General features: G+C 44.7%; 2 protein-coding genes across 2 annotated transcripts in view; both read right to left on the bottom strand.

Moving 5' to 3' along the window:
* Entrep2 (endosomal transmembrane epsin interactor 2) overlaps nt 1–18051 on the bottom strand; it is a 382445-nt gene that overhangs the window by 89632 nt on the left and 274762 nt on the right. The window contains exon 3 of the mRNA XM_050149176.1: nt 5286–5396. Coding sequence (XP_050005133.1) covers nt 5286–5396 — 111 coding nt within the window. The remainder of the gene's footprint in view (nt 1–5285; nt 5397–18051) is intronic.
* Nsmce3 (NSE3 homolog, SMC5-SMC6 complex component) lies at nt 15187–16693 on the bottom strand. The gene has a single exon (XM_050149177.1). It carries the CDS (start codon nt 16575–16577, stop codon nt 15684–15686), a length of 894 nt encoding a protein of 297 aa, XP_050005134.1. The 5' UTR covers nt 16578–16693; the 3' UTR covers nt 15187–15683.

An 18051-nucleotide genomic window follows, 5' to 3' on the forward strand; every position in this document is an offset into this window, starting at 1 on the left:
AAAGTGTTCTCAGTTAGACTTCTCATTTGAAAACACAGAAAAGGTGTGACAGAAACTCCAAACACGCTGGGAGGATTTGGTCATTATCAACAAAGCTTCATTTAAACAAAGCTCATGCTGTCATAGTCTGATGCACACAAAGTCTGGAGTTAGGCCACATGGGGAGGCATTTGGGGACACACTGAAAAGCAATGTTTCTTTGTCTCTTACCATGGTTTTAATTGAAACGGCATGTTTGTTTTAAATCTGTAAATGATTTTTTTTTAAACTGCTACGAGGGTTCTTAGGAAAGAGACCTTAGGGGATAGTGTGTCTGTGCTCTCTGCTGGCAATTGTGCCCTAGCTGTCCCCAGAGTGCCACCCACCACGACTTCTCCAGATGCTGCCCACCTGTGTGTTCTTTAAGGTCACTACTAAAAGTGTGCTAATGTTCATTTAAAAAAAAAATAAACCCAGGGGATAGACAGGTGGCTCTGTGGTTAAGAGCACTTGCTGCTCTTGCAAAGGGACTTGGTTCAGGTCCCAGCACCTACCCAGCAACTCGCAACTGTCTATAATGTCAGTTCCAGGGGATCTGGTGCCCTCTTCTGGGCTCTAAGAGCTCTTGCATTCACATGGTTCACATATATATACCCTCAGACACATATGCATACACATAAAGTTAATTAAAAAATATTTAAAATTGGGGCTGGAGAGATGGCTCAGTGGTTAAGGGCATTGCCTGCTCTTCCAAAGGTCCTGAGTTCAATTCCCAGCAACCACATGGTGGCTCACAACCATCTGTAAAGAGGTCTGGCACCCTCTTCTGGCCTTCAGGCACATACACAGACAGAATATTGTATACATAATAAATAAATAAATATTAAAAAAATATTTAAAATTAAACCCAAGACCCATAAAATTTACCAATATTTAAAAAAATCTGTAAAATTTAGAGAAGTGAGAAAATTGTTCATAAACTTAAAGTTGGAAGGTTTTTCTAGGCAAACCACGTGATCTGGAAGTCAGCAGGGGATGCAGATGGACAAGAATTGGATATAACATAAAATTTCCCTCCAAAAATAACACCATGGCAATTGTCAACGTGTAAATAACAAGCCTCAAGAAAAAAAGGAACGATTAAAATATATATAATAAAGTCTAGACTTCTTGACATAGTAAATATTTATTAATCATAAAAATGACAGAGAATAAGTAACATAATACACTGACAACATAAAATTTAAATTGCAAAAATATAAGCCTTACTTTTCATTAAGGAAATGAAAATTATACAATGAGATTGACAAATAACATTTCTAAGAACACACATAGTATTTACTCGGGGCTGGGTAACCAGGCACAGTCGCAGATTTTTGGTAAAAGTGTTACATGGTACCTTGTTTTTAAAGACCAATTAGAAATAAGTTCATCAATTTTGCTTTTTATTTGTGTGTGTCTGCCTGCCTGCCTGCCTGCCTGTCTGTCTGTCTGTCTGTCTGTCTGTTGTGAGAGTCAACCCAGGGATTTAAGGTTATTAGCAAGAGCACTACTCTTAGTTTTCTGAAGTGAAATCTTAGTAGGCAGCCCAAGGCAACTTGTGATTCTTCCATCTAAGCCTCAAAGTGATAGGATTATAGGTCTCCCTGCAAACTCAGCTCACTTTATCAATCTGGAGTGCATGAACGTGCATTACCTGAGACTGTTCTGAGTTTATCTTTTCCAGGCCTGTTTGCAGGTTCCTGTCTTGTGGACAGCCATGCCTGCAGGACCTAGGCCAGCTCCCTTGTATCAAGCATCCCTGCTTTGCATTTGTGTGCAAAAGGTCACATTCTCTGTTATTTTCATTTGAGCAGAAGACTAAACTCCTTCATGAAGTAATAGTGACCAAAACACCACACACCCGTCCAGAGAAATTCTTCACTGGTCTCTGCTTACCAGCAAAATAAATCTTTCCAAGAATTCATGGGGAAATGTCAGCAAGTACATGGTTGTCTGTGCCTGTGTGTAAACTGCCACACGTGTAATAATAACACACACACACACACACACAAAATCCACACGACAATAATGAAATAATGGCTAGAAAGGAAAGAAGAAACTATTATACACTATGGATACAGAGTGTGTCCGAGATGTTTAGAGTAAGGAAATTACTTTCACTTACAGATCTTTTTATGCAGAGAAAACTAGATGATTTTAAATCATGCATAGAAAAGAGACACAGATACTGTGTGTCCATATGGCAATGGGCCAGCTATTCTAAAGAGAGCTAAACCCCACAATTAACTAGTGGAGAAAATTCAGATAACACAAAACATACCCTGTGTCCTTGAGTGGGAAGACAAGGAACTATCTAATATCAGTTCTCAAGGCTATGCATAAATGTTATCTATTCCAATTAAAATCTCAAATCCTTTCTTTTGATTCTAGACTCCCCCAAATTTCAAAGTTCATTTTGGAGACTAAACACTTAAGAACAGACACTAACGCTGTTAAGAAAGCAGACTAGGTGTTTGTGATAAGTATGGGAACAGGGTTTCCAACCAGTTATAAAAACCAAGAAGGTAATTTTCTAGGCATGTGATATATACATTAAGTCTCAGCACCTGGGAGGTGGAGGCAGATGGATCTCTGTGGGTTTGAGGACAGCGTGGTCTACTTAGTGAGTCTCAGGCCAGCCAGGTCTCTATAAAATGAGACCCTATCTCTAAAAATAAGAAAATAAGAAACTAGCAAATGGCCAGACACAAAATTGGGACAGAATAAAAAGCCTAGAAGTAGATCAATGTGTCCAACTGTTCGTGTGTTCATACATGTAAGTGTTCTGGGAGGGTAGATACTGGATGTATGTTGGCCATCCATACATCCACCATTTTCCTCATTGGTGCACCAAAGACAAGGAAGGATGGGTCATTTTGCAGTTTGGGGCTGCAATCCATTATGGTAGAAGCATGATGGTAGAAGTCAGAGACTGCTTGTTACTTAGCAACCAGAAAGCAGAGAGAGGTAAATTCTGATGTTCAGTTCAGTCCCTTTTTAAAATACAACTTGTGACCCCGGCCCATGGAATGGTTCACTCACATCTAGGACTGGACTTCCCTTCTCAACGAGCCTAATCCAGAAAATCCCCTCATGGATAAAAAACGTAAATTTGTCTGAAAGAAGATTCTAAGCCTTGTGACACTGACAATACTGATCATCACAGCTCCTGACTTCGTGCTGGTGAATTACCTCTGGAATCTTACTGAATTCAGGTAGTTGTAGAAATAATAAGTGTGACTAGTTGCAAAGCAAATCACAAAGCCTCGTGGGTATTAGAGCATATGCAATTACACTACATATAGATATAGCTGTAATATGTACTTGTGGTGTGTATGGGAAAGTCTGAGAAGAAACTGTAAACTGACTGATAAAACTGTAAATGAGTTTTGTTTTCTATTTCAACAGGAGAAAAACGGGTCTACTTTTCTCATATATAGACTTCTATGTCATTTAATACCCTATGAAGAATGGGGGGTGGGGACACCACATAGAATAGGAAAGGGAAGTTAAGTGGGGGAGAGAGAGGCACAGTGCAAAGTCAGATCATATTAACAGAAGACCATGACTCCAGTGACAGAGCTCTCGCTATTCTGCACGTAGCCCCTAAGCCACATGACTGGCTTCTGTGTGCCTGGGCAGAGGGACACTTTGGATCCCCTCTAAGTGAGACAGATGGTGGTGCTTCTGCAGCATCATCTAGCCAGAGATACCTGCCAGCGAGGGCATCAGTGCAGCCCTCTGTGTGCACGTGATGCTCCTCTCACTCATCAGAGGGACCCAACTCTCCTCTTCTTCCTCCCAGTGCTGGATGTTCTGAAACAGGGGCAGTCTGAGATTAACATCAAGGCTTGGGAGGGACAGCACTTCAACCCCAGAGACTGTGTGTAAGCCTTCACTTTTAGCTGGGCTGCCAGGCACTGCCACTTCTCTGTGCCCCAGACACTTAGGCCTCCCACAGTGCTTTGCCTAGGAAAATAAGAATCCCAAATAAAATTGCCTAAGCCCCTGTAAATGGCTAGCTTACACCATGTCCGCTGGATGAAGTACTCAGAACAAGGCGATGCCAAGCTATGGAGGCAGGATGGCAAGTCCCCACTGCCGATAAAGGGTTATAGGGCTATATAACCCAGGCTATATGGGTTCTTTGTAACCATGGGGACACAGCACCTGCAGAGGATGGTGCTGTGAATGTCACAGCAGAGAAAATCCAGTTCAGACTACGCTCCAACAGTTAGTTTCTGTATCTCAGCAAGTTCTTTAGCAACGAAGCTGTACCAGTTATCCTCCGTGAGCCCAAACACACACAAGCACACACTGTGCTGGCTATTTTTGTTTTTATGTCGGATTGACACAAGCTAGAATTATCTCAGTTATCTGAGAGAAGGAAACCTCGATTAAGAAATTGCTTCCATAAAATTGGGCTATAGGTAAGCCTGGAGGGCATTTTCTTAATTAGTGATTGATGTTGGAGGGACCAGAGTATTGTGGGCAGTGCCACCCCTGGGCTGGTGGTCCTTGGTCTGCAAAAAGGCAGGATAAGCAAGCCATGAGGAACAAGCCAGTAACCAGTACCCCTCCATGACCTCTGCATCAGCTCCTACTTCTGGGTTCTTGATTTGTTTGAGTTCCTGCTTTGGCTTCTCTCAGTGGACTGAGATTCAGGATATATCCGCCAAATAAACTCGTTCTTCCCTGAGTTCTTTTAGTCATGGTGTTTCATCACGCAATAGCAATTCTAACTAAGATGCATATTCATACACACGTGTACACGCATGCACGCACACACATATGCACAGGCATAGTCAACAGACATACTCTTACACACACAGAGGCACACAATATACACTCATACACACACGAGAGAGAGGAAGAGAGAGATAGAGAGAGAGCCAAAACTAACTGTAATAAGGGTGTGTCTGTAATCCCATCACTTGGGAGGCAGATGTGGGAACATTTTCAAAACTTCGAGGCTATCCCTGTCTACATAATGAATTCCAGGCCAGCCAGAGCTAACCTTGGTGAGATCCTGCCTCAAAAAAGTGTGTGTGTGTGGGGGGGGGGGATAATTTACAAGAGTATGTTTTAATCAAGAGAATCCATAGAAGTGAATCAATGTGAATAAAAGTCATCAAGCAACTAAAAAGCTAATGAATGAACACATCGTTGAGACTTGAAGAACACAGTACAAGTAATCCCTTAAATGTCTTCCTGTAACACCCGTGCCTCTGACCTTTGCAGAAAGTTTGCCTTGCGCTACTCACCAGCTGGCAGCCTTCTAGGGCGCTGACGAGCTGGGCATTCTGGCAGGAGAGGATGGAGCCAGCGAGGTTGAGCATCACACACACGGCAGAGAGTAGCATGAAGAACGTGATCTGGAAGCAAACCAAACACAAATCGATTACCCGCTCGGCGAGGCTTGGAGGGAAAATGACTTGGTTTCCCAAACACTTGGCCTTGACGAAGTAGTTACACGAACAATATCTATATGCTTTAAAGGAGAATGGGATTGTTTCTCAAGATGGCAGCTTCGCGTTACCCTACATAGCAAAAGTGAAAACTCTGAAAAGCCGTAGTGAGTTACCACGCATTTCTTTGGAACTTACGATGTAGATTTTAGAAGCGAAACCCGAGAATACTATGCATTCCAGACGCTCAATAGGGACATGCCAGAACTTATTAAATGAAGTCGAGGAAAGGGGTATATTGATTAGAAGGATGTTAAATTGATTTTGTTTAGTTTCTGGAGTAGAAAATTTTGTACACGTGCAAAAGAGAAGCGGATAAAGAGGCCCTGGGTACTCATCGCCCATCCTCAATAATCAACCAGCTCAGGCCAGCTGTTCTTCACTGTTCTCCATGGGGAATACTCTGCCACAAATGGGATTCATACAGCCATGCCTTAAATGTTTCAGGGTGTAGTTCTGAAGAATTGTGAGCCATCTTTAAAAATATTACTGAAGTACTGCTGTCATGATTCTTAAAACTGAACATTCAATAGTATCAAATTCTAGAATGTTCATCTCGCCTCACTTGTCTATTTTCCAAGCTTTGAATAGTCAAGGATATAGTCAAGGTGCATAAGGTATGACAGCTATGAAACCTTCCCTTCTTTTCCCTTCTTTCCTTTCCTCTCCACTCCTCTTCCCTCCCTTCCTCTTTCCTTCTCTCTCCTCCCCTCCTTCTCCCTTCCTCTCCCCTCTTCTCCCCTCCAGATAGAGTCTCACTACATATCCCATTCCAGCCTCAAACTCACAGTCCTCCTCCCCCTGCCTCCCAAATGCTGGGACAATTCTAAATCCACGAGTCTCCACGTTCAAACTTACTGAGGAAACGAATTCATTAGCCCTACCTAGTGGATAACCAGGCCGAGTCTTATAAAAACACCTCTTCAAGAGTAATCTAAGCTAATATGATCCAAAGCAGAGAGAATGTACCAGGAAAACTTGTCAAGACTTTGAAGCAGGTGAGAAATACCAGTTCCCAACGGTTCCTAGTGCGCCCTTCCGGGCTACTTTGCCCTTCATCCTCATTATGCCGGTTTAAACCGTTCCGCGCTACAGAAAAGGACATTAGTGCAAATGACTCTTGGCGATGCAAATGGAACGGAATTCTGTCTGACGAAATGGAACTGTCACCCGTGGCTACCAGGAACTTTCCCATCTACTTCTAATTATATTTCAGGATTACTGACAGCCCACGTCTTCAGTGTTTAAGTTTCTACTAGAAATGTCTGGAATATGTCCCAATTCCCTCTTGAAATAATGTTTTTATCATCATTGGCCCGTGTTTATCGTGATGTTTAAAGCTGGTTCTTGAGTGTTCTGCAAGGATAACTAATGAAGTGCTTTGGTTTGATTTGGTGTGTGCGTGTGTGTGTGTGTGTGTGTGTGTGGTGTATCATTAGGAACCGAGGCTCTAAACTCAGTGTGTGTGTGTGTGTGTGTGTGTGGTGTATCATTAGGAACCGAGGCTCTAAACTCAGTGTGTGTGTGTGTGTGTGTGTGTGTGTAGTGTAGTATATCATTAGGAACTGAGGATATAAACTCAGTGTGTGTGTGTGTGTGTGTGTGTGTGTGTAGTGTATCATTAGGTACCATTTAAGCTCAACAAACACAATTCATCACTACACACTCAAGTTGACCCCTGGGCCCTTCGGGTCTACTTGGAAGTTTATGAGCTTCAATGTCCTTGCTCCCTGGTTCTTTGGGGTCCCAGGACCACCTTACACACTTCCTGCCTCAAATATGGAACAGTGTGTGTACTTTTCAATGAAAACAAGATTTAGAGGTCACACCTTTTATGCTCAAGTTGTTCTTCTCTCTTTAGGTGATCATTATTTTCAACTTTCCAGTTGGCAGACTCACCATGAGTTTATACTGACATTTCTGAATCACAATGGAAGATATGCGGTTTTAACTTAACCCATCCATTCTTGGTCTGCAACTTCTAACCATGCCAGAATCCTCTCTCTTCAACATAATTGTGATTAACTTCATAGCACCATAAACAGCCTCAGAAGAGCAATGCTCTTCCAAACACAGAAACACACCATGGAGATGATTTAAAATGAAGACCTCTTTGTAGCTTTAGGATGCATTCTACCAGGAACAGTCAAAAGTATGGCCCTGTAAACCCACATGTTCTCTTCTGTGTAGTTTCTCACTGTTCAGCTATTGTTTGTAAGAATGCAATTCTGTGGCCGGGTGGTGGTGGCGCACGCCTTTAATCCTAGCACTCAGGAGGCAGAGGCAGGCGGATTTCTGGGAGTTCGAGGTCAGCCTGGTCTACAAGAGCTAGCTCCGGGACACACACCAAAGCTACAGAGAAACTCTGTCTCGAAAAAAAAAAAAGAATGCAATTCTGATTTCCATAGTAATTGACAGAGACGAGGGGATAGCCACATCCCTGGGACACTGGGCAGGTAGTAAATACTGTTAAGATAACTTTTAGTGTCAACCATCAGTTAGGTTTATATTGTAAGTGCTCGTTCTGATGTTCATTTCCTATAAATAATAAAGGAAGTGTAGACTGGTCAATCTGACACTACTTTGTAGGTGCTAGACTCTCCCCTGCCTCTCTGGCTTCCCTAACAAAAGGGCTGTCAGTCAAACAGTCAGCCACCCCACCCTTACGCTCACATTGACCATTTTGAACATGCCAGGGACACTCTGAAGAAACTACACAGAGACCATAGCTACTTTCTTTATCCATCTCCTGAAGATACAGCCCAGTCAGGACTGTTTCAAACAAGTGACGCTCAACTTTCTGCTATCATAAGTCTTGGTGAGCTCTAGATAGCCTATTTTCCCCAGGCCAGAGGAGGAACACTTCTCCTAGTGGCCCAATAGGATTATTGTGACTGGTACAAAAGAGACAACACTGTGATTGGTGGAAGCACCAAGCCTTATTCCTGTGACAAGTTTGCTATGATTAGTACACAGGTCTTCCCTCTGACTGCCCTGTCAGGCTGTTTTGCTGCTTGGTGAGTAGCTGGGGACATCTTCCTGCTGCTCCCCTGCTGTTCCAATATCAGGCCCAGTAAAGACTCTTCTGGCCTACTTTAAGAGGAGTGTGCTGAGCCAGTAACAGGAAGAAAGCAGCATTAGGAACAGTGGTGGGGAGGGCAGAGGCAATGGACAGCACCAGCAGTCATAGTGGGCACCAGCACACTGAGCTGCAGGTTTAGCCAGTGGTCAGCTGTTTGGTTTCTGGAGAAGGGGCGGAGCTGAGCAGATTGCATATCACATCTCTGATGGAGATGGGTCTTGTATCTTGTTTGTTGCTTTCATTGGTTAACTAATAAAGAAAACTGCTTGGCCTGATAGGACAGAAAGTTAGGTAGGCGGAGTAGACAGAACAGAATGCTGGAAGAAAGAAGCCAAGTCAGGCAGTCGCCATGATTCTCCCACTCCAGACAGACGCAGGTTAAGATCTTTCCTGGTAAGCCAGCTCATGGTGCTACACAGAATATTAGAAATGGGTTAGATCAATATGTAAGAGCTAGCCAATAAGAGGTTGAAACTAATGGGCCAAGCAGTGTTTAAAAGAATACAGTTTCCGTGTAATTATTTTGGGTGTAAAGCTAGCCATGTAGGCGGCCGGGTGCCAGGAACGTAGCCCGCCGCTCCACTCACAACACATCTCAGAAGTGGCAGGCTTGCTACCTACTTCACAGCCAAAGAAGAGGCAGGGCAGAGTGATTAGCGGGCCCCACTGCAGAAGCACAAGAGTGCCTGGCTGCACTGATAGAGCTGCAGAAGATGCAGAGCTGCAGGACAGTGGCAGCAGCTAAGAGCAGCTTCAGACCTCTCCGGAGTGGCAGCAGCTCTGCTGGCAGGCACAGCGACAAGACGCAGTAAACAGAGAGCAATCGTAGCAGGGACAAGAGGGTGAGAGGGTCGGAAGCTGAGGCCGAAGGACAGAAGGCTGGAAAGGGAGAAGATGAAATACAGGCCCTGATGTCAGAAGAGTCCCAGAGAGCTGTGAAGACTTCCAATAAATCTATCAAGGGCTGAGAAATTCTACTACTTGTGGCCTGTCCAGAAGTTGTGCCAATGGTTGCTAGCAAGGGCAGGGAAATCCCATATACCTGCCGCTACCCGAGTGCTAACACTTGTAGACAAAAAGCCCCCCATCTGGGGCCTGCACAAGATGTTAACACTAGAGGGCGCCACGTGCTGTTGCTGTTGCTGTTGCTGTAGTGGTTGTCCTCAAAACCCTAAGGATTCAAACACTGCCCAAGCCCAGCACAGAAAGGACTCCCCTCACCCCTGCCCCAGACTTTCTATCTGGATAGAGTTAGCCAGTGAACTGGCACTGAATGTTGATTCAAGCGTCTCAACTGTCAACAAAAATTTCCAAAGCACAGGAAGAAGCAGCAAGGTATGGATAGTCACAGGAAAAGAAGCCACAGAAAACCTCTTGAGACAGCTCAGACAGGGCAATTTAGTTGAAATACTCTTAATGAACAGTCTTCACTATTCTGAAATTGCTGCAGGAAACCTTGGGCACAGAACTAAAGGAAATCAGGAAAATGATAGATAAGGAGAACTGAATGTCAACACAGGGGATACAGAAGGGAAAGAGACAGAAACTGCAGGTAGAAAGTGATACGGCTGGATGCAGACGCAAGGACTCTGGCTGCAGACTTCAGCTGTTGTAAGAAGCAGGGTGTGCAATGCAGGGAAGCAGAGGCCAGCCTGCCGAGGAGGAAGAGAAGAGAGAGGGGTAAAGAGAAGCTAAGCAACTTACAGAAACTACCAACTAACAGCGGGGGCACCCAACTGATCACAGTTCTAGGGGAAGCAGAGAAGGTCAGAACAAACCTGAAGGACAGACTCATGGCTAAAATGTCCTGGTATCTGATGAAGACACATGGTAGTATGTTGTGAATACCTCACAGTCTCCAGAGACGCAGGGAACCACAACTGAACTCACTATAACCAAGCTAGCACAGTCCAAAGATGTGGAGAAAAGCCTGGAAGTAGCAAGGTGCAACTCTTTACTCAAGAAGTAAAATTGAGTAAGACTGTTCTTTGGACATACAAAGTGCATAATGTTCCAATAAAGGCAGCTCATGGAAACAGGCAACTATTATCACACCACATAAACACACACACTTAAACACCCACCACACAGACACCACATAAACACATACCAGATACACACACACTCACACACACAAACCACAAAACATAAACCTTAGGATGGGAAGGAGATGCATTCACAAGGAGATGCTTGTGATACATTTACAAGCGATTAATCAGAAACCAAAATCCTAGCAGAGAGTAAAAAGTGCAACCCCATCTTGGTTCCCAGTGAATTCTCCTGAGCACTTTAAGAGTTAGTAACAATCCCAGTTTTTCCAAACTTGGAGGAGACTCTGGAGCACTTCTTGTCATGCAAGGCTGCCATCATGAAACTAAACCTGGCAAAGAAAACTATAGATACAAAAGTACCCAAGGAGACAGAAAATCCTTGAAAAATATGGAAAGATTGCAGTATGAAGTCCACACTCTGGTCAAAGTGGAGCAAAGCAAGAAATCAACAGAAGACAAATGGCAATGGGTCTCTACCATGGCCTAGGGGGAATCTGCTTTAGAATAGCAAGAAAGTCAGATAAGCAACATAAATGCCAGAAAGACATCCCAGCATCCAGCAAACACAGGGGTCATCTGTCCCGCTGTGAGAATTCTTATCTTCAGAGACACATCTAAAACATGTACAAGTAGCTGGACAGTGGTGGTGTTTGCCTTAATCCCAGCAGTCAGAGAGGCAGAGGAAGGTGGAGCTCTGTGAGCTTGAGGCCAGCCTGGTCTACAGAGTGAGTTCCAGGACAGATAAAGCTACATGGAGAAATCCTGTCTTGAAAAACCAGAAAAATAAGTAAAAATGTACAGAAGATATACGGAGACGGGGATAGAGACACAGTTGGAACAAAATTACTGGAGAAGCCAGGTGATTACATTGCTTTTCTACTTTAACATATAGAATTTTCCAAATAAAAGGTTTTAACAACATACTTGGATCCTCTCTGCCTCATAGGCCACATACTGGTAATCTCAGAACATTGGGTGCTCAGGAAACAGAACTGAGCTCAAGGCCAGCCTGAAACATGCTGTTGCCATTGGATTTATGCGTGTGTGTGTGTGTGTGTGTGTGTGTGTGTGCCTGCATACACCCACGTGCATGTGTGTTGAATGAAGTCATGTCACCTGGAGTGACAAGGCTTTCTCTAACTGACTAACCGCCCCCCAATCTGTGCCAAACCTTCCCTTGAGGGGTTTGCTGGTCAAGGGAGTCAGAGAGACTCCATATTTATGTTACTGCCATTGCCCTTGGCTGCTTGAACTAGATTTGACCTAGAAGCCTTCTCCCTGAAGACTATGAAGACTAGTGTCCACAGGACCGAAAGGAGCTACAAGAACAGCCAAGGGAGAAAAGCAGTAAATAGCCCACCCAACTGTAAAACCTATGAACCAGATTAATTCCCAGCATAGCAAGATATCCCCAAGGGTGCAATCGTGGCAGTCACTATCTTGGGGATAACTAAGAGTTGTCTAATTGAACTTAATAAGATAATTGAACCCAGTAGGATAAGAGCGAAGCCATACTTGATACTATAAAGCCAGCCAACACCTTCTGGCTGGTGAAGATGAGAACCCCAGGCAAGAATTACTCCTGCTCCTTTCTTAAATCACCATAGTTCCTGACTGCATTCTAAACCCTTATCCTCAGCAAACAGATAAGTGCAGCCCTCAGCCCTCATCAACGCCGTTTCTTTCGGCACCAGGTGGAGACCACAGGAATCTACAGTGGATCAGAACGCAGAGAATAGCTCAACACTGGCTGCTCAACCTCTATCGACATATCTCCAACACAGCCACTACACCCAGGCCTCAGGGGACAGCACAGAAGAGGGGGCAGAAAGAGTGCAAAAGCCAGGGGACCAGAATGTCTGCCGTGAGATGGTTCCTCTATGTATGACGAGGAGGCTGCACCCATGAAATCTTAACAACATGACTGCCTAAACAAGTCCCCAACATGGCAATACCAGTTGGCACACCAATGCAGATGGGGGAAACTCACAGGCCTCACTCCTAGATGAAGAACTGCAGGATATTAAATGATGGCGAAGAGAGGGAGAATTAATTTCCTTCAGGGATGAAGTCCCAAATTGATTGTCTAATCCGATTGGTCAGTCTAATGTTCTCAGCAGGCTGCACTTACATAAACAGTGCCGGGTGTGTCTGTGGGGGGGGGGAAATAGGAGGAATTGGAGTGGGCATGGGGAGGGGTAGAAATATGTCAATATAGCACTCACGTATCAAATTCTCAAAAATAAAAAAAATACCTTCATAATTAAGATTAGCGAGAACTTTACAAAGCATAGGACAAAATACAGGGATTACAATGCTAACAATTAAGACACATTAAAGCCAGATATGTATGGCAAAACAAAAGCCCAGATGGTATTGGCAACTGGATTCAGCAGTGGACTGATATGCTAAGGCTACCAAAATCTCCTGAAAATCAATGCACAGAAAGAACACTTGATGTTTACAATCTGATGCTCAGATTGGAGAGTAACAGGGGGGTGGAAGCTAGCGTCACAGTGAGGTATCAATGACAGACCCACTACAGGGCTGTGAAGGCCGAGTGCTCTCTCACAAGGGCTTCAGACTGTGGGATGACTGGCAAAGACAAAATAAAAACTGTCTAGATGCTTGATATGCACTCGAGAGCCATTTGATAAATATCACTGGTAACTGTTAGCTTCTGGCTTGGATTCCTGAGGTAGCACACCTATGCCGGCCAAAGTAGAATGCTGGGAGGCGCCTGTCCAGCAGTTAGCGGGTGTTACTCTCCCGTCCTGAAAGGGAAACAAACACGAATCAATCAGATCATGCATCTACCCTGATAAACTCCAGAAACGGTTGGCTGAAAACAGCCGTGATCAAGGACACAGGACACTTACATAAGCTGTGAAAGTCCACAAAAAGAAACCATGGATTCTCATGAACATGCACACACAAGTAAAGTTATAAAAACATATAATGGCTTGCTATGCAGCCAGGGAATCTGGTAAGAAAGAAACGAGGTAAGAGCTATCTACCCTCTCATGTGGCACTGCGTCTGGAGTAGACCAATCAGAGAGTCAACTGTGAAGATCTCAGAAAACTGGGATACCATGATTTTATGACAGTTTTTACCTGAGACTATGGGTACAGATGACAGCATGCATACAACACACCTGAAAGCTGGACTCAGAAAGGTCAGGGGGCCAGTAGGCAGAGGTGATTCATACGCTGACATAAAACGCTTACCAAGAAAAGGGGGACTTAAGGAAAACCTAATCCCTGTTTTAAAATCTCTAATCTGCTCACACTGCTTTTGTCAATTTGACATAAGCCAGGGCCATCTGAGAAGAGGGACCCTCAGTGGAGAAAACGCTGCCATCAGATTGGCCTGTGGGGCATTTTCTTGATTTCTGATTGACTTGGGAAGGCCCAGCTCTCTGTGGGCAATGCTATCCACAGGCAGGTGGTTCTGAGCTGTATAAGCAGGCTGAGCAAGCCAGTGAGCATTTCTGGCCTCCAGATCCCTGCAGACTCCCCTCAGTGATGGACTACAGCTATGGAATAAACGTCCCTCCCCAAGCTGCCGAGGTCACAGTATCCATCACAGCAGTAGAAAGCCAACTAGGACACTATTGCCAACACAAATCAACTCTCGGTAGCCCTTCTCACTCCTCCACACCTCGTAACTACCACAAATTAACCTCCAGTTCAAGGGTGATGAAAGTCACCTGCCCTCCCCTGTGCCCTTGGAAAGTATCTGCCTCCTTTGGTCAACCTAGAGCAACTCTCCTCAGAACAACTGTGCTCACTGCACGTGTCTAGTGTTTGGCTGAAATCTATTACGAACTCCAAGGGGCCTGTCTCTTCTGGCTCATCTATAGCAACACAGAATTGTTTTTCTCCAGTTGAGGCAAGAGTTCAAAACTCACCCCAGGGAACCAGCCTGACCTTTAATTCAAACTGAGTAGGTCAGATGACCTCCAATTCCATCCTGTCACTGTGCTGTACCACAACTCACAAAGCCCAGGGGATCTTGTGGTTGTCCTGTTCACGCTGGCCTGTCTGGGCTGCCATCACCAGACATCACACTGAGCTCTTAAAAGAACAATTCAAATATGCTAAAGAAAATGGGGAGAACTTCCGAGCCCCAGAACTTGTGACCGTTCTTCTAGGAGTGACCCAGCATGACCTGAAGAACAAAAAGAAGCTCAAAATCAAGAGTAAAAAATACGGTATAAAGTGACTCAATTCACACAGGCCCTTCACTGAGGTTTACACTAACTTCCCTATCTATTCACAACAATGGCATACTCGATATGGGATTTGGCCCATTCCATAGATACACAAGCTAAATCCTTGGGGTGGGACTGGGATTTGCACACTGGCAGTGTGATTCCCAACAGGTCTGGTTAGTCACTGTGACAATGTTGTATAAACCCGAGACCTACAACTTGCTCCAATATCCACACTCAAGCACTTCTGCAACCGTTGACCTTAGAATCGTGGTCAACAACGTTCAGAATCAGACACTTCCTTACGAGTCACAATTTCTAACAGAGAAACAACAAACATAATGATGAACTGACTCAAAAGCACAGTATTTATTATAAACAGAAAAAAACCTTAAATGGCATCCATTGGTAACAGTAATAATTATGAATATAAAAATATCAGAGAACACATCAGATAGGTTGGTTGGAACCAAAGACAGTGCTCATATCCATACAAAATATGTATTTTTAAAGTTTTGTAGACATGAGGCAAAACCAACTGTATTTCTATTTGCAATTTCAAAAAGACTCTTTCTCCCTCCCACCCATGAACTAGAATAATCAGAGATAATAGCTACTTTGCTGCCTTATCTTCTAGGAAAGCATCGAAGCAATTTACCTAAGTGTTCAACTTATATGTTTGACGTCATAAAATTTCCCAGTTACGTTTAGAAAGCTAGGAAACGCTTTAAACAACAATGAAGATGTTTTCCATCTCTTCGGCAATGAAAGATTAAAGCCCCAAACCATAATAAAACATCAAAACCCTGCACAACATCCTAAGGCTACATATTTACACTCTGCAGAATCAAGCTTCCTCCAACCCCCTTGCCCTGTTCTTTTCTCCTGGGTTTCGGGAGTTCCTCAGACTGCACCTCAAGAGTTCAAGAGGAGTGGCTGGAGCACTAGCTGCAGGTCTGGCCCTATTCTCCTCATCCGCCAATGCCTCGCAGTATTGTGTGGGCCAGTCTTTGGGGTCCTGATTATGGACTTTAGCCACGAACTTAAGAACTTTCATCTTGCTCGTTTCCAGGTTGGTTCGCGGGCCCCACTGAAGCTCATAGTCCACAGGATCGGTATGGGGGATCCTCCGGTACTCCAGGTAACGCTGCCGCACGAAGTCTTCAGTAATGAGTTTCTTTGGGTCACCAAAAATTAAATGCTTCTTAGTGGGGTACACCCCGAGCCGCCGCAGAAAGTCCCAGACCTCGGTCTCGGTGATGGTGTTACCTTTCATGAAGATGAGCCCCAAGACTATCATGAGCAGGCCCGTGGTGGGTGTGCCCTGGTCGCCCCTCACTTCGGCGTCCTCCTCCACCGGCTCCAGCATGTTGATGAGGATGTAGGTGTGGCTCTTGGGCTCCAGCTCCACCAGCTTGTACCCGAACACGTATTGGAGGCGCTCGGCGGCCAGACTCAGCATGCGTGGGTATATGTCCCGGTAGTCACCCACCACGTGCTTCAAGATGTCGGCGCGCTTGATGGGGATCTTCTTCTGGTCCTTGATCAGCAGAAACTGCACCAGGTCAGCCACCTTCAGATCCAGCTGCTTCTGGCTGCGCTGCAGGGAGGCGCGGGAGCCCTGGGACGAGCCGCCCGTACCGCGGGACGTGCTGGGAGCCTCCTCGCCAGCGTCTTCCCAATCCCGCTCCCTATCGGTCTGCGTGCTGGGCCGGCCGCGGCCCCTGGGCTTCTGCAACATGTCACCGAACCGGGGAGAGCTGACCGCGTCCACCTCGCAGTAACGGCCAGAAGCCTGTGCGCAGCGCGCCCGTTAAGGTTCAGGGCGGAAGAGCGGCGCGCGCGTGACGTCAGGTCGCCTGCGCGCTGCGTGCCGGAGGCGGAGCGGTGCGACCAGGAGTCGGCCTGAGAGGGGCGGGGCATCCGGACGGCTACCGCGCACGCGGAAGGTCTTGGCCTTGGCTCTCCATCCCCGGTTTTAATGAGTATCGAATGGTGTTTACGAAATCATATAAATAGAAAACAGGAACCAAACTCCTCGGCAAGTGTACGGCTGGATTCTAGGGCACACCGGTTTAGGCGCGCTTCATAGTTTTTAAATCAGAAATTTGTATATGGAGCACAAAGGATAAATGTGGGGGGGGGGACGGTGGGGGGTGTTAGATGAAGTTTAGAGAAAGACCTGGGAAATAAAATAAAACCGTTCATTTGTGTACCAAATGAGGACACGAAAGACCCAGAGGACTCCGTTTGCGTGCCTTTCCTAAGCACGGTCATACCCCCAGGCCTGTTACTTTCTGTGCAATCCCTTGGAGTAGGTCTGTAGGGAAATAATTCTCTAAAGTAACATTTCTCCCACTATTTCCAGACTCAATTCTCTTCATTAAACTTCACCCATATGAGTATGAGAAAATATATAGAAGAACTGCCAAAACTGTGTTTTATCTTGGTATGTGAGCTGACCTTCCGGAAGACGTGTTTGAGAAAACTGCCTTGGACATCTATCCATAATTTTAGCAGAAACGTGATGTTAGAGGAATGCTAACTTGCTCTCTCCAGAGGATATCATTTAATTTATGTTACCAGTGATTGGGAGTAGCGATAATGTGGATCTCTTGATTTTCTTTCTTAATACATAAGCTTTAAAGTCGCAATAAGAAGAGCCAGCATCCCTTACAATTTGCAATGTGTGCGGTTTGTAGAGGGTTTAAATTGCGCAACTCTAATAGACAAAATGAGCCATTTCATTAACTCAAACCATCAGCAGTCTGTTGCCACTGCGGCTACAGATCTTAGCAAATGTGTTTCTTCTCCATTTACTGACAAGGAAACTGAGCTTTCCTGTCTTTTCTAAAGCTACAAAGAAAATAGGTAAAACTGTTCAAAGAACGAACTCAAATTGATTTCCTCTTTAATGCAAATATATTCAGAGGAAAGCAATTTGGATCACATTATCTGAATAATAACATCAAAACATGGTCTTATTAAAATTTCATTAAATGTAAGCAGCATAAAATTTTTGTTTATAATTCAATATGAAAATGCAGAATGATAATGGGACCTGCAAGGCAAATACAAAATTCCATTCCATATTGTGATGCAAGTATTTGGAAACCTAGTGAGCTGTGAGCAGGAACTTTCTGTTCCACACAGGATCCAACAAGACATTATCGGGCATTGGTGTCAGTTTCAGAGCCTGCCATAGTCAGAATGTG

The sequence above is a fragment of the Alexandromys fortis genome, unplaced genomic scaffold (genome assembly GCF_014885135.2).
Source record: "Alexandromys fortis isolate MF-2015 unplaced genomic scaffold, M_Fortis_MF-2015_v1.1 scaffold_67, whole genome shotgun sequence".
In the NCBI taxonomy this organism is placed as follows: domain Eukaryota; kingdom Metazoa; phylum Chordata; class Mammalia; order Rodentia; family Cricetidae; genus Alexandromys; species Alexandromys fortis.

Bases quoted from the DNA above. Each gene is read 5' to 3' on its own strand.
- Nsmce3 (XM_050149177.1), bottom strand. From the start codon at position 16,577: ATGTTGCAGAAGCCCAGGGGCCGCGGCCGGCCCAGCACGCAGACCGAT.